The sequence below is a fragment of the Phocoena sinus genome, chromosome 11 (genome assembly GCF_008692025.1).
Source record: "Phocoena sinus isolate mPhoSin1 chromosome 11, mPhoSin1.pri, whole genome shotgun sequence".
In the NCBI taxonomy this organism is placed as follows: Eukaryota; Metazoa; Chordata; class Mammalia; order Artiodactyla; family Phocoenidae; genus Phocoena; species Phocoena sinus.
Window position 1 is genome coordinate 61,034,890 of NC_045773.1, and position 26,884 is coordinate 61,061,773.

A 26,884-nucleotide genomic window follows, 5' to 3' on the forward strand; every position below is an offset into this window, starting at 1 on the left:
AATGTTTGCCAAATCTAGTCTGAGTTGGAAGGGAAGGTGGGGGGAGGGTGGATACGAGAAGTTCTGACCAAGAATGCTAGCAACTGATTTCCAGTCTAGAGTTAGGCTCTGTGCCTGGTGAAGCAATTAAATTACAATTACACTGATTGATACTATAAATCAGACTTTGGGAAAATGAGTTTGGGGGACTTGTGACACCTAGACTCATTTTTATTTTTATTTTTCTGTTGGATCTTAGGGAAAAAAGTCAGCACGTGTGGAAGACAAGAATTGTTTCTTCCTCAAGGGTAACCAATTTTTACTTGTAACTCTATGCTGTGCTCTAGAGACAGGAAGCAAATTCATAACCTTGATTATTGCTTCTAAAATGTAGAGAGAAAAACTGTAGTATCCTTTATCTGGGATATGTTTAATACATGCAGAGGAGAAATGGAGAAATTTTTTTATCTCCAAGTAATTGATTTGGATCTGCACCAATGGCCAAAAAATTCTTAGTTTGGTTTGTACATGAAATCAACAGTTTCAAAAATTTTAGTGGTTTCAACCATTTCTTACTGAAACGGTATTCTTTCACCTCCTTTCAAACTGCCCTACTTCTATTCAATGGATAGCGATGCTATAGACGTTCTCCATGTATGTCAGTATTTGGGTCTGCTACTGTGGTATCCTACCTGGCTATTAATAAAGTATTTTCAGTAGGGCAAATATTCAACAGTGTCATCAAGTTTGCAGTGAGTTTGCATAAGAAAAATTATGCAGACAATAAGATTCCACAAGCCCTTTTGGTATCTTGCCTTCACCAATAAATTGTAGATTTATGAGAAACATGGCTTTGCTTTAGACACTCAGAGGAAATATTTAAAAAGAAATTAAATAAGAAACCGGGTGCCTCTAGGTAGAGTAAAGGAAAAACATTAAAATTTCATAATAGTTTGAGAATTTGCTCGATAAATCTGCAACTGGTATCAGAATGCTATCCCAGACAATGAAAGTACTGTGAGCCCTAAGGTTAAGGGAGAGCTTGTAAGGAAAATTATAGCTGCACAAAAATGTTGTAGACTTCCAAATTTTAAAGGCATTAAACATTAAGGATAAACACCTACTTTGCTCATTTCCCCGGATTAAGTATGGTATTTTAGAAAGGTGTGCACTTTCCCCATTATACCCATCAGATTTTAAAAACACAAATTTCAGTCTGCACGTAGTCATGAAGAATATTTGACTTGTGTTTATTTGCATGGGTCAAGGCAAATCAAAGTACTGAGTACAACTTATGGGAAATATCTAATTTGTAAGTCAGTTTACATTTCAACTGAAATGACTTGAGAGTTGAGTCATGACACCATATCTTAGGCTATTTTTATTTCAAATGCACCGAGTTAACAAGAGAAATATGAATACACTTTTCTGCTTAAAATTTTGATGTTTAAAGATCATTATACCTGGGCTATCTCATCACCATTATGGAATTATTATAACTACTGCTTTGGGAGCTAGAATATATTTACTGGTGGTGAATTCTCTACTGTATTTTATTCTAAAGAGATCTGGCTGTCATTAACAAACAACAAATTAACCTCAATTTATGACGCTTCCTTTTATTTTTCAAGAAGTAAGCTTTAATAACTTATAAAAACTAGAAATAATCTCAAATACAGAACGGAGACATCTCATGCTAATTCAGCCACAACCTGAGACTTAATATAGAAGTGTATTAAATGTGTACTATTAAAAGAAAGATCTGAAAGGGTCCTCTATAAAATTGGTGACCAAATTTCCAGTCTGCCGCTTGAAAACTGGCTTTTTCCCCCGCAGAACTTATATGCTCCATGCATCACTGTGCTGTGTCAGATGCGTGCCTATAAAATTGGGAAAATGAAGTCTTTTCTGGTAGCAAAGGGGTTAAGTTCTTTTTGCTTTACCAGTTTCAAATTACAATGAGAAGCCTCTTCTTTCCCAGCAGGGTTGTGCTTACATTACTCTTTAGATCTCCCTTGAAGAGGGCTGGTATATTTGTGTCTGCTGGAGGTGGAATTAACAGTAAGAAGGAGAAAGAGAGTGAAGGGACTTTCAGGAAGGTTTGCAAGTAAATTCAGGAAAACACATTGACTTGAATAGTACAACCTTGAGTCTTGTTTTACACTAAGACGACACAAAAGATGTTAAAGTTATCACCAAGCTGCCGGACAAATATATATTCCAACACCAAGGTGCAGATCAGCATAGATCTGTGATTCAGAAGTCAGGATTTGTCTTGGAAAGAGCTCAAGGGTTGAGAAGAACTCAAGAGCAAGTGAAGATCACTTTGGGAACTACAGTTTATTAGAAGATCAACTTCCGTTCATTCAAATACCAAAGGCCTGATTATCATATATTGATATAGGAATGCATAGGTCATCTGATCAAATAATATTAGCCGTCTTCTGCTCTATCCATGCAGCAAAAACTCTTAACAACTGTGGATAACTGGAAATCTGAGTTTCAGCTTTCTTAGAAATAACTACTCTTGACATATTCCAATATATTAAAAATAAGGCAGGAAAATCAATGAGGATGTGTGTTCAGAAATGTCACTGTCATGAAGAATAGGTAAATTTGTTTTTCAGCTACTGGGGAAATATACCTCCTAAGAACTTAGATTTTTTTGTTTTTGTTTTTGGTAAGAGGACAAGAACGACTAAAAAATATCAACTTTTGCTTTTGGACAAAAATGCATCTGACTGTATTTTTATTTAGGGGTATTGTGGGTTTCCTCTGGAGCTGCTGGGTTCTAGTGGGTTCTGCGAAAGGAAGTTTGGGAGACAATCATGTTCACTCCAGTTTTATTTATAGACGACTACGGAACCACGAAAGACGGGAAATACAGCGGGAAATTCTTTCTATCTTGGGTTTGCCTCACAGACCCAGACCATTTTCACCTGGAAAACAAGCTTCCTCTGCACCTCTCTTTATGCTGGACCTGTACAACGCCATGGCCAGTGAGGAGAACCCCGAGGAGCCGGAGTACTCTGTGAGGGCATCCCTGGCAGCAGAGACCAGGGGAGCCAGGAAGGGCTCCCCAGCCTCTCCCAATGGGTACCCTCGCCGCATCCAGTTGTCTCGAACGACTCCCCTGACCACCCAGAGTCCTCCTCTAGCCAGCCTACATGATGCCAACTTTCTGAATGATGCTGACATGGTCATGAGCTTTGTCAATTTAGGTATGTTGTTCGTTTATTTGTTAATCTATGTTATTGCAAAGTGGACGTTTTCCTAATGGTAAAGTAGCTGCCTGGTAGGTGGTCATGTTTACATACAGTCATTTTCTATAACTCTCCTCTCCAGCTTCTGTTTCCTTTCTTTCATTGACATAAAATAAGATTTTGCCTTAGGCAACAAAGTCATATGTATATATATATATATATTTTTTTAACATAAAAAGCTAAAATTAAACACATGGTATGGGTAAATTTGGGTCTTTTCACATCTTGTTAAAATTTCAACTTTGCTTAAATGTATGAATAAACAGGCAATAGTTAAAAAAAAGGAGCATTTATAAGGATAGCTAAGCTATAGGAAAAATAACAGTCATAGTAATAATAATAATGATGATGATGATGCAAGTATTTACAGATGGAAAAGTAAAAGCGACATTCTGGACCATTTTTTGGTTAGTAATTTAAAAGGCATATAAGTGTAATTTATATGCTATTTAAAAACTCTCATTTTAGTGAGGAAACTACTGTGAAAATATTGATGTGAAATTAATTAAGTTTAAATAATATTGTAAAAGATTACTATCAAAGACTTTCAGGGATAGATTCTGAAATCCTGTGAAAAATATTTTGGAAAAGAAGTTTCAATCTAACATTTTTTAACTGTAATGATTAAAATATATTATACTTCTTTGACTTTTTTCAGAGGCAAGAGAAGTGTAAAACATGCTATGATGCTTTACCTATACAGAACTTTCCTTGTCATTTAAGATAAAAAAATTTCAATTGAAAAATTCTTTAATTAGCAGTATGGTTAGAGAATAATTTTAAAAATTATGTTTGAGTGCTGATACTGACGATACCTAGAAAATTGATATTGACAATATCAAATGATAAGTTAGGGCCCAGTATTTCATCTTGCAATAATATTAAAGAGTCACCACTTTAAAATGATTTTACAGGGGCTGTAATTTTCTTTAAATTTTTTGTTAGTGACTGAAGGTGAAAATTTACTACCTTTAAACATTCAAAAAAAAACACATAGAGTGTATTTATTTTTGAAGACAAAACTTAATCAATCTTAATGTTAGAACTTTTAAAACTTTATTTTAAAAGTGCGATCTACTTGGACTTAAAATTGACGTTTTATTACACACCTAATTTAAAACTTCTTCAAATAATATCTCAAAAAATATTCTTTGAAAAGTCAGATAACAACAAATCTTAATAACACATGATGCTTTTATAATACGTGTTGCTTAATATGCCCTGATCATTTGCTCTGAGCAATCCTAGCAGGAAGGATAAGGTGCCTAATAAATCATATGTTTCATGTTACAGGAGACAAAGCTCTCATTATAAGTTTTAGTAAGTCATCATTGGTTGCCTTAATCGGGTGTCATGGGGGCCTTTTCTTCTACATGTAATTAACAGGTTCCTTTGGAACTTTCAAGCCATTAAAATATATCTTAATTCTAAATTAGTTTGCTTTTTCTTCATGAGTGGCATGAAAATGTGACTCATGATATGTTTGAATTTGTAGCAATTTCTCAAGCTTATTCATTAATTTAAGTAAGTTTTAATATTTTCATAGAAAAAATGCAATTTAGCATGATTTACATATTCATAAAATAAATCACTGAAAAAATCAGTTCAGGTCATCTAAAATCCGACAGGAAAGAATGTGTTATGTCATGTACTTTATAAAACAATAGCTCAGTCATGAATCTTTTCTAATAATATATTAAAATTGAATACTTTGATCATTCACAAGAGAGTGATTTTGTTTTTTCAGAAAGGAATGAAGTATGATTTTTGAACCCGTACACCATTGTTTTTTATAAATCTACATAGAATAAGAAAGCCAAAACCAATAAAAAAGAGTTTTATTCAAGGACTTTTAGGACCATTTTTTTTCATTAAAGAATACTTATATTTTTAAATCAATAGACTTTTGATTATTTGTTTGGATTATAATAACAAAGCAGTTTATTAACTATACCATGAAATATAATTATTCATTTTACACTAGAGAAACAATACTGGATATAAGCTTCAGAAAATTTTTATTTATTTATATATTCTTATCATGCTTAACTTGCTGAGTAGTGATTTATCTTCAATAATAGACCGTATTGTTTTCTCCTTATTTAATAATTCCAAACGAAATGTCTCACATGAAATTACTGACAAATTGATTGTGATACTAAATGAGTTTTTCCTAGTAGTCTCTGAGGAAAATTGACCCACAGTTTTATTTTATTATCTTTAGACTATGCCTTCTAATACGTCCAAAGCTTATAGTCAATCACTACTTAATAAAAAGCTTTAGCTTCTATATTTCTTCCATAATAAAATAGGTCAAAGTATACTTAGAAAAGGTAAGAGTGTAATAGCATTATTAACGGTGCTAAGAATTTCAGTGCTTCTTACTGTAAAATTCATTAACCAATATTATCGGAAACTTTTTTCACTTTCTGTAAGACTCAAGAGGATTTTATTTTATTTTTTTAGTATCTTAAAAGATATGTATATAGTAGAGATTGAGGGCAAATGATCAAATTAGCAAGAGGCGAGGGATTTGTACTGAGGAAGTCACCTGATATTTAAAAATGTGAAAAGAATCTGTTGACATTTCCCATAACAATTTGAATTATATAAAATGGATCTAGTAGCATCCTTGTTATTAATGCCTGCTGTGTCATTTTCAAGTCAAATAATGGATTTTCTACAATTATCTTGTCATTCAGAAAGACATTTTTTCCAACATAAGTTTTGCTCACCAAGAACAATTAAATTTAATTCAAACTCTGAATCATAATTTAAAAAATATCTATTTTTTAAAATTTCAGATGAGATTAGTTTTATGTTCATAAGCATAAAATAGAGTAGAATTTACTAGAAGAAAAAATAAAATGTGAATAAATTGCCTCAAGGTCAATATAAACAACTAAATATGAAACCAAACACATTATTCTGACTTTTAATTATTTTAGTGATTTGTTCACTTTGAAGAAACAAATATTAATTATTAATTGTGTGAAGAGAAACTTTCCGCCTTATTTTATTCATGACTCTTAGGCCAACTTTTGTCAGTCTCATAGTCTATAGCTTTTACAGATTGACTTCTCTGCTTTCTCCCTAAAACTAATGAATATCAGTGGAATTTTGCTTAGTCAATTCCACACTAGTTAGTAACAAAAATATCTTTCTGGTAAATTTTTTCTTTTTCAAAAATACTAAGGGTTAGTTTATATATCAAATACCTTTGCAAATTAAAAGAATGATTAGGTAAGTTGCCTGCAACATTTAAGCATATCTCTAGTTTACATAAACAAGTAGTGTATTTCTAAGATCTTTTAGTTAGAAACCAATTTGATTACTTGGTGATCATAAAATTAAAATGACATAACATTGTAGATGTTTTAGAGGAAATTACAAAAATCAGTCAACATAGGAAATTCAATTTTGTATTATTCTTTGTCAACATGTATTTCCCTGATAAAGAACTTCGGGTTTATTAATGGGCTTTGATCAGTTGGTTTGGAGTCAAATACTCAGATACAGTTCAAGAATGTATATTCATTCTCAAGCATAAAAGTATAAAAATGTGATGCTTACATTTTTTCATGTTTCATGAGAACATATTTAACATGTTAAGGTATGAAATAGAAAAAAATGCTTAAACCCTTCTCCCCTACTTCCCCAAATCATTAAACTCCCTTGGTATTGAAAGAAAAAAAATTGCTTATGCCCTCAGTTGACAGCTCTGAAAGACATCTTTGATATTTATTGTTGGTTTTGGCTGACTCAAGTGCCCAGTGGAGAGGAATTTATACACAGATCTACCTAAAGATGCCTATCTATGTAGTCTCTCTAACAGGGTTATTAACACTTGTGTAACGTAAACACACCTATAAACACACACACAAATATTTTTTTTGAGGAAAGGGGGATGGGATGGAAGGAAAGATGATCTAAAACCATTATAGTACATATTCATGGATTATGCCTGGAATCACAAACGGTAATACTGGGTAAAACAATCACTCTTTACAACTTTTCACTTTTGAAGAGAAAAGAAGTCACTGAGGGTGTAGACCTTTTTCTCTCTCCTTCATCAACTCTTGGCATTCATGAACGCACCCCAGGGGGATTCTCGTTCTTCTCTAAAGCTATGTCCTTGCTGATTGATGGGCATGGCTGCAGAGATAGTTATAATCATAGTTTAAATAGAAGTTTTTTGCACGTTTGAACGGTCACTCACAAATCGTTAGTTTTAGAAGTTTAATCAGAAGTCATGGCCGGGGAGAAGAAGGTATGATAACACCTGTAGAAGGGCTTGGGGCTGGTCACCCACCATCTCCAACTCCTTCCCTTTCATTCTTCCATTTTTTCAATATCACCTCTCTCTCTCCTCCCCACCTCCTGCCCCTCCCATTTGTTGGCCTTTCCTCTGTAGTTCTAGGGCCTCTCCAGCTTCAGGCTTTCTTGGCATCCCTCTCCTGACTGCCCCCACCCTTCCTGGGGTCTGCCTTTGGTCCTTGTTTCTTCGTGGCTAAAGGCTTAGATGAGCTGAAAATCAATTCGTCACAGCTCCATCATTGAGGTACAGTCTCCTGTTTTCTCTCTGTTGAGAAGGAAAAGGTTATGATGGGCCCATTGCAGCCTCCACCCATCAGGAGAAAAGCTCCCCAGGGCATCAGAACCTCTCTGGCTGTTGCATCTCCTTTAACTGTTTCTCTACCATGCCTTTCATCTTCGCCTCCTCACCTCTCCCCCAGGATCCCATGGACTGAATTTAATTGTTTTTGCCGTTCTTATTTTATAACAGTATTAAAATTTAAAAGGGGAAATTCAAGGGCAAGTTAAAAAAAAAGGGAAAAACACACCACTGAACAAAAATAACGCTAATCAAAAATGCGATCTATTTTTGGTTTATAAAACCCATTGGCTAATAGAATTTTTACGGAATACTCGTGGCATATCTGTAAAGAAATGAGGATTTCCTTTGTTAAGTTGAAGAGAGATGTTGAGAGGGCATAAAGAGATCAAGAGTAACGGTTGGAGACAGAGAACAATGAGGATGAGATGGAGAGAGTAAAAGTATTTTTTAAAGCCCTGGAAAGGAGGAAAATGAATGGAATGAGTGTTAGGGGCTGTCTCTGGGCCTCGCAGGTGGAGGCTGTGGGGAAACCCTCTGTCTACCTCATCCTGACACTGCTGCTAGTACCACATCCCCAGCCACATCGGCTCCAGGGGGAAATCCTTTCATCCTTCCAGACTGAAACACCGAAGCGGGGCAAAGAGAAGGGGCGCTCTCAGTGTGTGTGTACAAGGAGCACACAGACGGGCTACTCACATTTACAGTCATAAATAACGTAGTAACTCAGCTTGAAAGAAACATAGGTTAAAGGAAGAGGCTTCCCTGATGCAGAGAGGGGCTGAGATCAGAGGAGCCACTGAAAGGCTGGGAGGGAAACAATGCATCCCTTGTTCTAGGGAATATTTATGAGTGCTTCTTTGCACCTTCAGTTCATATTTTATTGGCTGGGCTGTGGGGTTTCCCCATTTGCTCATCTCTTAAAATAATACCCTTGGCTAAGATATCCTTTAAAATACACCAGTCAGCCCTGACAACTGGCTCATTTATTTGGGGGGAGAAGGAAGCTGTTGTGATGTTGATGTCTAACGGGAATGTTTAAGATCCAGTCATGGAGCTTAAAATATGACAGTGTGATAAAAATCATAGTGGGAGTATTCACCTGCCTTTTTTGGAGATGTTTACAAGAAGCTACTTAACTAAGTAGTAACCCCAGGTTTGTACGAGTCTTATCTAAATGGCTGTGATAAAATGATAATCTAATAAGGTAGAAACAAAATCTGTTAAAGTATACAATGTTTAAAACGAGCAAAAAATGTCATTTGTAGATTTGCAAGAAGGTTCTTTAGCGGTTTTGGGAGAAAGGGAAATAACAACAAACCTTCATAACCTAAGAAAGTACATATCTACACTTGGAAGGCAGTGAATTACATGCACATTATACAAAACATAGAAACCCAGACCTTGTGTAACGTTAAATTGTTTGATTGGTATAGAAATGAAACAAAGGTTTAATTATTTTATAATTATTTTATAATTTCTAAGATGATGAAGATCCCTGCCTTTACGATGATGTGTCCTTTCATTTTACTTTTCATAAACAATGGAGTCTTGGGGCTTGCCTTACATAAACAACCCTGCGTTTTAGAAATAAATACATCTAATTATATTATCTCTTACATATTGTGTTTATTTAACTTCTTTCTGGAAGTAAATAACAATTTTATTGTTCTTGTGGTTTAACAGCTTTCCTTAAGTTGTTTGCAATAAAGAAAATAGTTTAAAGAGGTTAGATGCAAATCTCACTTAGATTTTATGCAGGCCTATGAAACATGTCAACATCAAAAGATTTATTAACATTTACAGACCCCTTCAGCTATGCTGTCCTGATAGGAGAAATTCAATATTATTTGTTGCACACAGATTTCCTGTCCTCAGTGAAACTTTGCTATTAGCCTTCCTATAGAGGGAGAGGCAGTCTATTTTCAGAATTCTGAGTCCATGGCGTATTACTGCTCAAACGGCTTTAAGATTTAATTATAAATGAAACCTAATTGCAGAGTAGCATAGAAGAAGCCAGCATGCCTGGATTAGGATCCCATAGTCTACACTTTCTTGCAGGGTGACCTTGGGCAAGTTACATCTCACTGTGCCTCTCATTCCTTGCCTAAGAAGTGCTGCTGATAATAATACCACCTTCCTCCTTGGGCACTGAGAGGATTAAATGAGTTAATCACATACAATTTTAAGAAGAGTATTTGGAACCTAGTGAGACCTCTCGAAATGGCCGTTATTGTTACTGGAATTTCATTTGTAGCCAACATCTGTACCACATTTGCAGGAGCAGCTAAGTAATTTGCGGAGCCCAATGTAAAATGGAAACGTGGGGCCACTTGTTTAAGAGTTATCAAGAATTCCAAGATGGTGGCAGCAGGGTATTAGACCCGATGAGGGACCCTCTTGAGTACATATTCGATGACATGTTACACTAGCGGGAATCAAGCCCTATTCATCCTTTTCTTATCCCCAGTGGAAAGAGACAACATGCAAAAAGTGCATCATTTGAGGAGAGTTTAATTAATGTTATAATAGTTCTAATGTTGTAGGTGGGCTTTTCTGGAAAAACTGGAGATAATGCAGAATGTGGAAAAGCAGGGGAGCCTTCTTTCATGACTCCTAGGATGGGACGGGAGCAGAAACAGTTACCAGAAAGCTTAGAGGAGGACTGTAGAGGGAAGGCACGCTGATGGGAACAGTGGCCTTTGTGAGAGCGATGCCAGGCAACCAACCCCTATGGACTCAGCAGGGAGGGAGGTCAAGCAGTAAATACCCAGACCTTACTTTTCTACTGTCTTTCCCATTGGCTGATCTTCACTGAAAGCCAAGGGCCGTGGAGCCCATTGGATCAGCTCCTGAAAAGTCAGCCTCTCCGTGTAGAGAGCTGAGCAGAGAAACAGGGAGAGTGTATATTGAGACATCAACTGAAGATATTGGGGACAAATGCATATTGAATGTTTAGTCAACAGGAGTTCTAGAATCACTTCAATTTCAGTGCAAGTTACTGATAGTTATGTTAATCCTTGTCCTGGTCAATTTATTGCAAAATTTAAGAGATAATCATAATATAGTGTGAGAACTAATTATGTCACAAGTTGGTGAAGTGGCAAAAACAGGCATGGCATGCTGAAAAAAAGTTCTTAAATTGTATCTGGATCAGTAATTTCACATGACATATTAAAACTGTTTTAGAGGAAACTGAAATTAGAAACAAAACCCACAATACAAACAGCAGCCTACCATTGCCAATCACAAAACTCAGTAAAGAAAGCACTAGAATATACGCAGACTCATAGGGCAAATATAAAGTGCAATATGTGTTTTCAATCTCTAGGCCTGTTGCTTCTCAATTCTATGTCATTCTTCCTGAAATGACCTGTGACTGTGTGTTAAAGTTTTGTGAATTCTGAGTGGAACCATATAAAATTCTCCACAGTGCATGTTGCAGGTAAAATTCATTTCAGGAGGAGGCAAATTCGGATGATTGTCTTTCTTCTTTGTTACCTTTCCTCTCCCCTAGCAGAGTTCCTGTGACTCACAGATGCGGAATTTCATGGGGGAGCAGGTGTGTCTGCTGTTTAGTTCTCATAAATAACCAACCTCTAAGCCTCGAGGCCAGAGCCATTCCCCTACCCTTTAATCCCAGAGGAGCTTTGAGTAGAACAGCTTCTTTCCAGTATAAACTGTTCCCCTTCAAAGCTTTGAAGGATGGAAATTTTAACCTGCTTTTACTTCTATAATTATCAAAAGCAGAGGAAGGGTGAGTTCGACTTGGAAATTATGTAGGCTCCTCTGCAAATAACTTTGATGCAGACATTGAAGACTCATTTAGTGAGGAAGAGGTGAAGGTCATCAATTCTATAAGCCTTATGGTTAATATTTTGTAGATGTTTTCTTTGCTCAGAGTGAGGAGGGGTTATTTGGTTCTCTAACCCTCTCAGGAGGGTTTAAGTGTAAGCGTTTTGGAGTCACACTGGTTTGAAAATCAGCTTTGCATTAACACCTGCATATCTTTGAAGAAACTAGTTCACTTCGTGGGACTGTTCCCTCATCTGTAAAGTGGAGATCATAATACAGAATTGTAGTTAGAACTTAATAAGGCAAGGGTATACGTCTTTGAGCCGACATGAGCAAAGGATGCAATTAACAATCCCTATTGCTACTATAATTCCTTCTACTAGAGGATATCCATGCTGTCCTAATGTTTCAGTTGGTGTTCTACGCCCAGTCTACCAGACATTGTCAGATAATTTTCTATCTGAAACTGTGGAACATTATGCACATGACTTTTGCTCCATCCAAAAGAAAATGAACTTAAATTTCAGGGACTCTGTCTTCAAATTTGTCAGTTGATGGGCTCTGCTCCCTCCTTGGGGTGTCCAAGGAAAGGTCAGTTCATGACTGAGCCTTTGGGTAACTGTGGGGCTTCCCTGTGATCACCTGAAGGCAACACTTTCTGTGAGTTGCTGCTGAAAGGTGCTTTTCAGTTACTTTTGGTCCCTTTCCTAGAACGAACCCAACATTCTACTTTAGTTCCAGATATTACCTTGCTTGTTATGGAGAAGGGGAAACTGATGGCAGGACAAAGTGATAATATAGAATTAGAAAACTTGTGGTGGTGAAGGCTGGGCATTCTCTAAAAGACCCTTTTGAAAGACAGGAAGAAAAAATCTTGAGTTCGAAAGCTTATTTTCAGAAGTCAACTTGTGTTTTTCTTTAGTTTTAATTTTGCAAAAAGTTGATTCATGATGAATCAGTTTATTGGTGAATAAACTCCTGAACTCTAAAAGAGGAAAGCCACTCTGTTCAAATAATCATTCAATCCTGGCACTTTTAGTGTTGTCTGTTAATCAGATCATGTTTGAATTTATGATTTTCTAATTTGTAGCTCTTCTCATTACTATTCGTATTATTATTATTATCATTTTGTTTCTATTTCAAACAATTCAGCCTTAAGCATTTTGACTTTCCTAGACTATTTCTTTGGGTGTTTCTTTTGTTTTTCAGATGACAGTCAGATCTTTTTATTAATTTTCCTGAATTGCTTCTTGTTATAATATTTTAAAGCAGGATGGGAATTTATGAGTTTTATCCAAAAAGTCACACAAAAGGCCGTACATAAACTGTGGACCTCTTCTGATTACAGGATCCATATTATAAAGTCATCACATAGACTTATGATATTTCCTAATATGTTGAGTGGGAAAATATGGATTTATTGTTTTTTCATTATTTGATAACATGCTAAAGATAAGTCATTACGATGCTCTTTGCTAAAGTTTTCATTGTGGTGAGTGAAGTTCTTAAACTAAAATATGGATTCCAAAATTTATTGACATGTTCAAATCAACAATTAGCATTTTTTTGTTCCATACTGCCATATCAAAAACAGTTAGCATTTTACAGTTATTTACTTGGAGGGAGAATTTATCAGAATTAAGCAAGCTGTTTATCATTGTTTTTTTCTGTGTGTGTATGTGGTACATTTAAAGTATATGACATTGTCACATAATTTTAAATGATAGTATAGTTGTAGCAACAATGACAACAATTAAGTATAATTCCTGTGCTGGGAACTGGACTAAGTGATTTACACGCATTATTTTAGTTAATCTGTGTCTCAGTTTTATGGGTAAATATTTTTCTGTTCCCATTTATTGGTGTGAAAATTGAGACTCATCAGAGGTTAAATAACTAACAAAGGTCACCAACCTGGTAAATGGCAGAATCAGTACTGGGACCACGATCTGTCTGGCTATACATTTTTTTGTTCTTTGTCACTACTCTTTAGCTTAGGTAACCTACTTTTGAAATATATAGACATCAGTGCAACTTCTAACAACAATAATCATCGTTTTCACTTTTGTACATCACTTCCCAGCACTCAGGGAAGTGGATATGACCCCACAATACACATCTGTGAGCACTGGAGATCTGACAGGTCATTCATTCAGTCATTGGGCAAATGGAACTGACTACCTACTATTGGGTCAGGCACTGTGGAAAGACTCTGCCTGTCCCACTGCCAAGATCACAGGGCAAAAGGAGCCAGGTCCAGGCCCAGAGTTCTTGATTCTTGTGCCAGGATTCTTTTGCTCAGTGTCACCAACTTTCAAGAAATCACACAAAAATTCCAGCACCAAGTAAAAGGAAAAGCACTAATAACCGTTATCTAAAAGAATGTGTTGCTTTGTTGTTGAAATAACCAGGCAGAATTAATCTCTTGTGTGCAGAGAAAATAGTTTTCAAACCTAAATTACTTTAAAGACAATTAAAAAAAAAAGCTTCTTACCAGCAAACAGAACCTGAGGAAGCCTGTTAGTCCAAAAAGCATAAGGCAGAGGTAGAGCCAATCTTCAGCAAAGCTTAGGGACTCTGAAACCTGCTGTGTAGCGGGTAGAACTTTACCAATAGGAAATATTTCCCCTAAAATCACTAGGTGATTTTAGGGGAAATATCTCAAAAGAAGGTTCACATTTTACACTGCATGCTTACTGCATGTTCCAGACCTAAGTGTGGCTTAAACATTCATTATTTATTTGTGCTGTACTTAGGAAATAGGGGTAAAGGTCATACAATTTTTAAACTTTAAGTTATTTGATCCGTCTAAATTTTGACCCCAGACTCTAACTTACTTCTTAATTTGTGTGCTAACAAGCTTGTGTTCAGTGTCTCCTTTGTCCCTGTACACACTGCACATTATGTGGATTCAGGATATAATGAGTCATTGAAGACACATTTTATCATGTAGGGAATAACAGAGAATTCCAAGAATTGGTATACAGACCTCTTGGATACATGTCTTTGAATCTACTCAGGATCCTGAGCATTAGACCATTATTACTTCAACTTGATTGTTGAGAAACATTGACAAATATTTTACCACTGTTTTACTCTTTACCAACAATCTGCTGTGACAATGAAATGAACTTGTACAGCAAAATGTGGATCTAAGTCTCCTGGGGCACCATGCCCCTGACTGGTGTTTACCTGTGAGTTCATATCAACAAACACCAGATCATCACAGTGAAATGATAAAAGAAGCCCTTAAGATTTATAATGATGTCTGCTCTACTGAAATTCACTGTCTTCCACAGCTAACACTTATTTGGTGCTTATAAATTACCAGACAGAGTGCTAATAGCATTTCAAGTGCTAACATTTAATTCCCACAAAATTACCCTATTTTACAGATGAGGAAACTGAGATCCAGAGATGTTAAGGCATTGGTCCGAAGTACTACATCTTGTAAGAGGAGGAACTGGATTCAGAATCTAAGCTGCTCCCTGCTGTACTGTGTTGCCTTTGTAGATGCTGTTGGGAAGACTGTTGGTTGGGACGTGGTTTGAATTCTATCAAGTTCTACATATTTTTCCAACACTTCCCATGTTGGATTTGGAATATTTTTACTTCATTAGTAATGCTTTACGTTTTAGGGGAAAAAAATTTCTAGTGATGAACTTACCAAGAGTGTTATCCCTGGAGTTGGGCTCCTCCAGGCCTTCTTCTGAACTGGGATGTTTTGGCCTTCTGAAGGAGGCAAATCCTCATAATACTCACAAGGCAGAGGGAGGCAAGCATTTTGAAGACACCGGTGATACTGACCTTTGTGCCATGCAACCAGCTGGCCAGTAATGAGGAATGGAAAGGGGATTTGTGTTGATTCCCACCTTCCAAAGACAGACTTGGGATGAACAGGAGTAACGTTTGGCAAACTAGAAAAGAGGTAGAATTTCAAAGTTCCAAACAGTAACAGGCCTCAAAAACAATGGTTGGAGGTTGGAATAAAAAATCGTGAGTTCATTTGGATGCTGGAAAACTATCAAAGTGCTGGCCAGTGTAGAAGGACACATAACAGGGCTGCCCTGCACCTAAGGATGAGTGCCTTGTCACAGCTTTTCTGACCCAATCCTGGACTGGTCAGTGAATGTCATGAGATATCTACTAGACTAGAAGTTTGGGCTACAGGACCATCTACCTACAAGTGAGGAAATTCCTGCTGCTGCAGATGGGAACTCTGGCAGCTAGCCTCTGCTTCATCCTGCTAGTTGTGGCTGAAGTCTCCTCTGTATGCTATATAACACTGAACACTCCACACTGAATGCATATCTCTTGATCCGTAGCAGCTACAGCCCTAATCTCTTGCACGTGTAAAGTGAGTGCCTTTCACATAACTCACTCATTGCCCCTATATCACACCAAAGTTAAATCTATTATTTCTGCTTCTTATGTATTTTATAAATTAAAAGCTAAGACCTTGGGATAATTAATTTTTTTTCCAAGAGAAAGTATTTCTGGGATGAAGTGTTTGAGGGCAGCTGCCCTCAGTTTCAGCTGCCCTCAGCCTCAATACCAAGCCAAGAAATCAAAAAAGGGCTTGTAAAAAGCAGGGATGATTGTTCATGTATCAACCCTTAGCAAAATGCCTGAGGTCTAATTTCTGCTTTGAAAAGCAAGTCAAGCAGTATCTGCAGAGTAAAGATGAGCATCTAAGATGGCACCTGTTTCTTTTTAAAAATTCTGTTTTATTTCTCTCTCTTCCTCCCTTTACCTAACTGTTCCTACCCAATCAACCCATGGCCTGATTGTAAAGTAAGGGGAAGTGTGAACAATCTCAATATCTGACTTCCAAATATTTAGACTGAGATGTACTTAGAAGGTCAGAAGATAAGATTATTGTTTATGAATGGATCAAAAATCATATTTAATTTTACTAACTTCATTGACATATAATAACTCAAGCCCATGCTGAATCATGACTGTTTAAATTTCTTGGGCACTTTCAATCACTGACTCTTTTTAATCAGAATTCTTAGTAATTGTAAGGTGATTTCATTGAAAGCATTTCAAGTCCTTCTAGGGAGTGAATCTGAAATTTTATAGTCAAATAAATTTGAAGGATGCTGAGAAACAGTAATTAAATAGAGGTTGATATTTCCAAGAGGAGACTTCTCAGTATCTTTATTATGCTAACGAGCATGGTGAATCTCTGCAAAGAGGATGTGGGTTATAGGGTTTCCTGTGCACATTGGACTCTGGAACTCTTCTGACAGAGCACCATGGGTACCTGGGGTTACAGGGAACTCACTCTGACAAAAGCTCTTCCATGTGGAAATCCTGTTATATAAAAGCCATTTTGGGAATATGGCAAGCAGAGCATTATGATAAGCTAATTTGCTGACACCATGGCCACTTTATTTCCAAAATTACAAAGAAGCAGGAAATAAAGACTCAGGCGTAGAGAACGGACTTGAGGACATGGAAGGGGAGGGGAAGCTCGGACAAAGTGAGAGAGTAGCATTGACATATATACACTACCAAATATAGAATGGATGGCTAGTGGGAAGCTGCTGCATAGCACAGGGAGATCAGCACGATGCTTTGTGATGACCTAGAGGGGTGGGATAGAGAGGGTGGGAGGGAGGCTCAAGAGGGAGGGGATATGGGGATATATGTATACATATAGCTGATTCACTTTGTTATACAACAGAAACTAACACAACATTGTAAAGCAATTATACTCCAATAAAGATATTTAAAAAAAAAAGAAATTAAAAAAAGAAAAAAATCCATGACATTAAGAAAAACTAAAGAGGAACAGTTGAAATTATTTTTGATAATATATTTTCTTTAATCCAATATATCCAAATGTTACTGTTTCAATATGTACTCAATATAAAAAGTTAATGAGATATTAGAAAAAAGAAGGAAAAAGTTTAAATTCTATTATCTAGAATGACCATTGTTTATATTTTTATATATTTCTTTCCATACTTTTCAAACATACATTTTTCATAGAGTTGAGCAATGTTTATGCAATGTTGTACCCTTAGTTTATTCTTGATTTTTTAGTATATGACTTTTCTCATTTCTTTGCATGCTCTTTATGGGCATATTTTTAACGACAGTAATATTTCAGCTGAAAAATTCATTTGCGTAAACATTCTTTTATAGTTGGGCATGTAATTTTTCCAGTTTTTACTATTATATATTCCATTGCAATGGATATATCTCTCTCTATAAGTGTTCATAAACATTTTTCACAATTTCTGATCATTTTTCTTAGAGTCTGTTCTTAAAAAGTGAATTATTAGAAAAAAAGGTATAATTGTCTTTTAAATCTCCTGAAAAGTATTACTAAATTTTTTCAGTAAACTTCTTTCAATTACTCTTTGCACCAACAGTAAATGCTAGAACTATTTTATCATACTGAAACCTAAATTAAATCTAATATATTTACATTCTTGATAATCTTAAACATCTTTTTTTGAATTTGTATTTCTTCTAAGATCGATTCTTTTATATATCTATTGGCCATTTATATCGTCTCTTTGGGGAGTCCTATTTTGATATTTTTGTTCATTTTTCTAGTTACTTTATCTCATTGTTGCTTATGCCTAGAAATTCCTCCTGTGCTTAGGTATTTAATAATTATTCACTTCTAATTTTTAAAATTTTTATGCTTTGATTTCTCGCTTTCCACCTCACTTGTCATTTGTGTATAACAGTCATGGGAAAACACTCCGTTATTTAAGAGTTTGGAAAATATTCCACCCACATCCCACTCTAGAAATAACTGCTCAAAGGTGCAATGTAGCTGATTCCTGGAATAGAAATCAAGAAGAATGGGGAATTCATAGTCTTCAAGGAACCACAGTTTGAGAATTAAAATCAGTTGAACAAATAAATTTGGTCTAAATAAACTTAACCCAAATAATCTCCTGTAATTTAATTATAAAACATGCACTTACAGATGACCTAAGAACAGAGCTGGCAGAGGGGTATAAGTATCTCACTGATTATAGTACTTAAAGGTGACATTTGAGGATTGGCGAGAAAGAGCACTAAGTAAATATGCACATTATTTTTAAATTGATTAGCCATTACCTGCATTTACCCACAAAATACATACTTTCTAGTTTAGTATCAAGTTTGTTTATTGAGTCTAAATCTTTTTCACAGAATCCCGAGATGGTTTGGAATTACTTTTGCCATCAGCCCTTGTTTAAATGATCACAATGATGTGGAATACTCATGACCCACTTTCAGCACCTTGACCTCTTTAGCACATTCTTGGCTGATAACTACATCTGAGATTTAGGAAGAGTGCCAGGATATGCCTGCACTTTTGTTTTGGCTAAATCTGGTCTTTAAATCGTGATTTTTCATTACATGTGTTCATCATCTTATCAATATCTCTTAGCCCTGAAAAGTTCAATACTGTATCATAGTGTATAGTTTTAAAAAAAGACATTTAAGCAACAGTTAGAAATCCAAATATTAGTACAATGGTGTCCTAACTGCAAAAATAACTCAGCTAAAGTGACAATCAAATAATTAGGTAAATTCTGAATCAAGGAATAAAGTATATCACAGATATACAAGCAGAAGAAATTAAGGGTCAGAATTTTATATCAGCAAGTCTAAGGTCCAAGAAAAAATGAATGACATCGAACAGAGCAAGTCACTATGATCATGGACTATATAAAACAACAAAACTCCAGCATTGCCAAATCTTTATATGGGAAGTAATAAATCAAAATGCACAAAACAAAAATTGTTAAAAGTGTAAGTAAAAATTGATAAAAACAAATTTGTAGTATGAAATCCTACCATACAATTAAAACTGCATGATAGAATACACACACAAACCCACACACAAATATAAAACAAAAATGTACCTGACTAATACAATTAATGAAGTTAAATTAATTGACATATCTCAAGGATCGTACTTTGAAAATTTTGACATGTATCAAATTGTGTAGAGTATATACTTTTTCTGAGATTCCATGGACTGTTTACATAAATCACTAATTGGATGATACATAAATCCAAAATATTATAAAAGTTATGGAAAGCCAATAGGCACATAAAACCATGTTCAACATCATCAATCATTAGGGAAATGCTATTTAAAAGCACAGTAAGACGGCATTACACATCATAAAAATAGCTAAAAAGGAAAAAGAAAAAAACAAAACAACAAAACCTCCTGGTACAAGTGCTGGTAAAGATATGGAGCTCTCATAAATTGCTGGTAGGAAAACAAAATGACATATCCACTTTGAAAAAAATCTTGGCAGTTTCTTATAATATTATACATACACTATCCATCGTGACCCCGATATTTCACTTCTAGGTATTTACTATAGAGAAATAAAATCCTAGGTTCACATAAAAACCTGTGCATAAATGTTTACAGAGGCTCTCTTCATAATTGCCCCAAAGTGCAAAGAACTTAAATGTCCTTCAGTGGCTGAATGGTTAAACAGGCGGTGGTACATCCATTCAATGGAATTCTCAACAATAAAAAGGAAAGAACTATTGATACAAGTTAAGATATAGATGAATTTAAATTACATTTTTCTAAGTGAAAAACCACCAGACCCATATTGTATGATTTTATTTATATGAAGTTCTAGGAAAAGCAAAACTATAGAGATAGGGAACAGATGAGTGTTTGCCAGGGAGTAAAGATAGACAAGAGTTTGATTAGAGAGAAGTTGAAGGATGTTGATAGAACTGTTGTGAATCTTGGTTGTGGTGGTGGTCACAGACCTCTGCATTTGTCAAAAGCCACAGAACTAATGGCAGGTTTTACTTTTGAAAGTACATGACAAAGAGGCAGTTATTTTATATGCCATATTTACAGTTGAATATTCATAAAATACATAATAACTCTATTTAAAAATAAATTTCTTGGGCTTCCCTGGTGGTGCAGTGGTTAAGAATCCATCTGCCTATGCAGGGGATGGTGGTTCGAGCCCTGGACCGGGAAGATCCCACATGCCCACATGCCGTGGAGCAATGAAGCCCATGCACCACAACTACTGAGCCTGTGCTCTAGAGCCTGTGAGCCAAAACTACTGAGCCCACGTGCCACAACTACTAAAGCCCACATGCCTAGAGCCTATGCTCTGCAACGAGAGAAACCACCATGAGAAGCCTGCACACCATAACAAAGAGTAGCCCCCACTTGCTGCAACTAGAGAAAGCCTGTGTGCAGCAATGAAGACCTGGTGCAGCCAAAAATAAATAAGTAAAATAAACAAATCTATAAATAAATAAATTTCTTGACAAATTATGAAAGAAATTAAATGTTTAAGAAATAAATTTTAGAAAATACCATACATGAAAATTTATCAAAACATAGGAATGGTTGCCAAAGCTATACTCTAGGATAAATTCATGCCTTTAGAGCGTTCATACTAAAAGGAAAAAAAATAGAAATGAATGTAGATTAATGAATTAAGTATTTTATTCAACATGCCCCATTAAGTCCTGAAAGGATAACATACAGAAAAAAAAAAAAATATGGAATTAGAAGACAAACTATGAATTAATTCATTTAAATGCCATTAATGTGAAAGGCCAAGTAATCAGTGAGGTTCTGACAAATATTATTATACAAAAAAAATAAAATAAATAAATAAAATGGAAAGAAAACAAATAGATAAATGATATATAATTATAAAGACAACACTTTATGGAGTACTACATTAATTCTATGCTAATAAGTTGAAAATCTTAGTGAGATAGCTCAAGAATGAGAAATATGAATAGGTAAACAACACTGGTAGTTATTGAAAATTTGATTAAAATATAATTTTGTCAAAGATTTGGAGCTTTGTCATTTGGGGCAGGGGAGTGAACAAATTAAGAAACAGAAATGCAAATGCTAAATAAACTGGTCCAGAATGCTAAAAAAAATAGCTACAAAGTAATTTTTAATAAATTAGCAAACTTGGATAGGAAAATATGAAAAAGAGTCTTTTTCTGCATGGCAGAAATCTCAGTTAAAATTACTTGCAAATCAAGTTCAAGAATCCTGTGGCAAAGTCTTAATTAAAATACTTGCAAATTGAAATTAATTTAAAATAGTCATGTATCTTTACCAAATGAGTTTAATCCTAAAAATGAATGGATAATTTAGTATCAGGGAATCTGTCAATTCACAGACTTACATAATCTTGATTGATGGCATACCTAGAATATTGACAATCAGAGTCATACACCTGGCTCCTCTGTCTGACAAATTATTTTCAATAAAAATAATGAAATCAATCCAGTAAAATAAGACCACAAAGAAAATACAGTGAACAATTTCCTTATTGAATGACGTATATAAACATATATATATATGTATGTATTTTAATAAAATAATAAAAAATAAAAAATTACAGTATAATAAGAAAAGGGGTACTTGATTAACACTTTTAAATTACATTAATATATTTTTGGAAATAAAGGAAAATAAAGAAAAATACTGACAAATATCAATATTGGTCAAATACATAAGAAACAAGATTAGAGTTCTTCTGCAACTTTGTCAATGATTTTGTTAAAAGCAATCTTTGTATATTATTTTTGTAATTTACAATTACATTATAATTATTTTCAGTATCAGTATAGCCATTTTCATCAATCTATGTTACTCCTACTTGATCAAAGTATAATTTTTGTAAATTATAGTTTTGAGAAGTTTCTTTCAGCACAGCAATAGATATACAAATAGTTAAGGAAGGTCTTAAAACAAAAGGATAAATTTGAGATTCGTAAAAATCCCATTTCACTTTTCTGAAAATTGCAATACTGTCTGTTTGTGTTTCTTTGGGTTATTTCTAGTGGTTTTCAAAAGTTTTCATATTTGAAAATTTTGTGCTAAAATATCTTCATATTCAGAAAATTTATAATAAAATTCTGTTATATTTGGTAAAAACTTCTGAAGTTCAGAATTGTTCAGGCTCACTCTGGGTGCTATTTGTCTCCAAGTCATGTGATACTATGCATTCTTGTATTTAAACAGTATATTCAGTATAAATAATGAAAGCACAGTGATTGTAAAAAAAATATATATAACTGAACTTAACTTCTTACTCACTCATGTGCATTGGGATTTGCTGTATAACCATCAGTTCTCCACATTAACATCCACATAATGAAATGTTTATTAAAGGATACGTAATAAAAATGTGCTAATTTGAAACTCACATATGAATTATGAAAATGCAACAGTAATAACAGCAATTTTTTGAACTCTGATCAACATAACATTTTTTCTGAGAGGAGTATTTTATCACTGAGAATTGCTGAGGCATGGTGATAATGAAAAGCAGAATGACTTATAGCTGGTTTTATTATTGTCTTTAATGAATCCCTTTCTTTCCTAGACCCGGCATGGATTGCTCTAACAGCCTACTCTTGGTACACCAATGATCTTCATAAAAAATTAATGGTGTACAATAAAATTCAATTCCCAACCCTGTTAGAGAGAGAGAGAGTGAAAGGGAGAAAGAGAGAGAACTGGGAATAGAAAGATATTTTACTCACATGGTAAAATCTATCATATATCAAAAACAAACATTTTAACACATTAGGCCTATTAAAAAAAAAGACAAACTAAACAAGAAAACTACAACAGCAGAAACACTTAAGTGTGTTGGTTATCACCATCAATAATTAACATAAATTTGGGAGTTCTGGAAAATGCCACGTCTAACTATACACCATTAACATTATTGTTCACTTTAGGAATCAACTGAAAAGGTACTAGAATAAAATTGGTTTGGCTAAATGTGCAGAAATAAAACTAAAATTAAAAATACACAGATTTCATGAAAATAAACAACAGCCAGTTAGAAACTATAATGAAAAAATTACATCCCAATGACAGAAGTAACAACAAACACCAACACATGTAAAAAGTTTAATTGGAACCCTCCACGAGAATGTGTACAACCTTTATGACTAAAGCCTTACATAAATAAAAAAAAAGGTATAAATCAATTCAGAGACAAACTATTTCCTGAATGAGAAGAGAGATATAAAGTATTGTCTTTTTACATGCATATAGACTTATTATAATTCCAATTAAAACTCTTAACTGGATCTTCTTCCCTGGACCGTGACAAAATATATAAAGTTCATCTTGAAATGAAAATTAGTTAAGACCTAGTGGAAAAAGAAGTTTAGGAATGTCCTACTATATGTTAATATACATTGTAAAGCCCTATCAAGTATTATAACATATTATAATGCTATGATAGTAGAAGTAGTATAGTATTTGTATATAACAGGGTATATATCTATGAAACAGGATAGCTAAGAAACAAACACTACCATAAATTATAATTTAATATACAATAAATGCACACTTAAAAATCAAATTGGAATTAATGTTTATTAGTTAATTACCTTAATTTATTAATTGTTATTTATTTTGACATGTAACATTGTATTCGTTTTTGGTGTACAGCATAGTGATTTGGTATACGTATATATTGTGAAATGATTACCATAATATATTTAGTTAACATCTATCATCACACGTAGCTACCAAATTTTTTTTCTTGTGATAAGAACATTTAAGGTCCACTCTCTTAGCAACTTTCAAATATACAATGCAGTATTATTAACTGTAGTCACCATGCTGTACATATTAATGTTTACTTTGAAGCACTCATTGAGGGAAGAAATTCTGCTGTTAACAGAAGTGGAAAAAACTTGGGTAAAAGAGAGCTAGATTTAATTATATCACAAATGAGCAATTTCTCCACATAAGAAAAGGGGAATAGAAATAGAAGAACAACAACCAGTTGGATTAAAAATATATATATTTGGAATAAATGTAAAATATAAATGTTAACATACTAGCTGTATAATGAGCTTATATAAATTAAAATAAGCACCAAGACTCTAATTGAAAAAAGAGGGAATATAATACAGATATGGATCAAACCACTGTTAAGGAATATATAATCTCTTATGCATATGTTTTAAAAATATATCACAGAATACCTGAGAAAAAATGAACCAAACTCTTAATCAGCTTAAACTCTGGAAATTAAATTAATAGTGATTTTCGAATTTTCTTCTTTATACACTTTGTTACTGTTTTTTCCAAGTGGTATATAATGAGTATGTATTTTTATCATCAGAAATAGATTTTATTAAAATACCTACACCAAAATCCTTTTACTATCTCCATTTCATATAAATTTCAGAGTTTTCTGCAAATCTTTCTTCCTTCTTCTCTCTTTCTTGAGCACCTATTATTTGCAAAGCAAGATTTTAAATAGCTTAGTTCCTGAATTAGGTCAATTTCATTCCAGTGAGAACAGATATATAAACAGAAATTTTTTCTAATTTTTTTTTACTAAAGATGCTTGGTACTTGAAGTTTATTTAAAAAAATTTTTTTGATAACGGGAGATACGAAAATTTGGGTTAGTGTCTTTTTTTTTTCTGAATTTACTGGAAAATTAATGTAATCTTCAACTTTTTTGTAGACTGATACACTCAAGATATCTTTGCAATAAAATATACTTCTTAAAAATCTGACAAAACCCAATCTTAAAAAGAAAGATTTTTGGGCTTCCCTGGTGGCACAGTGGTTGAGAGTCCGCCTGCCGAAGCAGGAGACACGGGTTCGTGCCCCAGTCCGGGAAGATCCCACATGCCACGGAGCGGCTAGGCCCGTGAGCCATGGCCGCTGAGCCTGCGCGTCCGGAGCCTGTGCTCCGCAACGGGAGAGGCCACAACAGTGAGAAGCCCGCATACCGCAAAAAAAAAAAGAGAGATTTTCATAATTTTAAAGTCGTTTTTCCTGTGATTTACTAGAGGAAACAGGTAGATTACCTCTTATCAGATGCTTTCTATGACATCTGATCAGAGTAATAACGATGTAGACATGACTAGTGTTTAAAATGAACAAGTACTTTTTGTAATTCTTAATCCTAGATTGATTCTTATTTTTACCAAATTTATATAGGCACATGTTTTAAAGGTATGATACAAAATCTTGTTAAGAAAAAACAGAAGTCCTCTCTATTTTCCAAGCCCACAGATTCCTATGAGGTCCAGTGGCTCTGTGGCCAATCTCTCTCTCCAGAAAGTTTCCAATAATATTCCCTGGGGCTGGAAGCCCACTTTCCATACTCCTGTCAGAGGTGCTATCACCCACTATCTCCAAGAAGGACCTGGCTCTGGACTCCTTCTATGGTCTCGGGGAATCTTTCTGTTCCATCTTGTGGTTCCTGCCCATCTCCCTTCAAAAGCAGTTAGTCTCTCTGCATCTCTGACACACCTAGCATAATCCCATCAGTGACGTTAAGTTACAGGCCTAAAAAAGCCAGGAAGGTTTTCTTTGTCTGTCATTAAACACAATCATCCCCTGAAGGAGAAGTTCACACAAAGAACTGCCTACCTGTTTGGAATGGGGAAAATTAAGAGAAGATAATCATAAATGGCTCTCCTTTTTCTTTGTTCTGTTAAAATAGCAAAAGATGCAAACAAAACACAACAGAAAGATCAAAACAATAATGGTAATAGCCACCTTTTACCATGGCCGTGCTTTGCAATCCACAAAATGCTCGATGCTGAAAATACATTTTATCCTTTGAACCATTCTACACTATATCATGTATGTCCTGTTGTTTATGCCCCATTTGCAGATGAGGAAGCTGAGGTTTGAAGAGGCTAAGCAACCTCCCCAAAGTCACACTACTAATAAGTTAAGAAGATGGGATTGGAAATTATTCTATCCAACCACATGCCAAACAGCCTCCAGATATATACATTTAGTATGCTAAATAAATATTTGATGAAAGAATTTATGACAACAAACACATAGCTTATAGCACATGGCAGTGCTGCTGTCAGATAAGCATTATTGTGAGTGCTTTTGTTGGAAAAGAGCATAATGCTGTGAGTAGACAGAGGGGATGGTGGAAAACGCACACCAAATAAGGTTTATGTGGGGTCAGGCTTGCACCGGATAGAATCTGGAGTAGAGCTCTGTGGGGTAGAGTGGTGTGGAAATACAAGAGCATGCATGTGTGCTCGGGGTCCAGCACCCCTGGTTAGGGATGAGGGAGGGGAAGGAGGGAGAGGAATAGATATGTATATAAGAAATCTATAATGCATATATTGTCTATAAATGTATATAAATCCACCTCTATATGTGTATAGGCTTCATGTCAGGTGAAAAGGATTAACTCTTATCTACTGCTTATCATTCACCAGGCATG

The 26,884-nt window shown here is 34.8% G+C and overlaps 1 protein-coding gene across 4 annotated transcripts in view; it reads left to right on the forward strand.

Annotated features, from left to right (window-relative positions):
* The first annotated feature begins 1,978 nt into the window (after window positions 1-1,978).
* BMP5 (bone morphogenetic protein 5) overlaps window positions 1,979-26,884 on the forward strand; it is a 119,631-nt gene continuing 94,725 nt past the window's right edge. For 3 of the 4 annotated variants that reach the window (XM_032648976.1, XM_032648977.1, XM_032648974.1), the window contains exon 1: window positions 1,979-3,200. In XM_032648976.1, the coding sequence (XP_032504867.1) occupies window positions 2,711-3,200 (490 nt within the window). In that variant the 5' untranslated portion in view covers window positions 1,979-2,710. The remainder of the gene's footprint in view (window positions 3,201-26,884) is intronic. The other variant, XM_032648975.1, reaches the window with a different exon arrangement.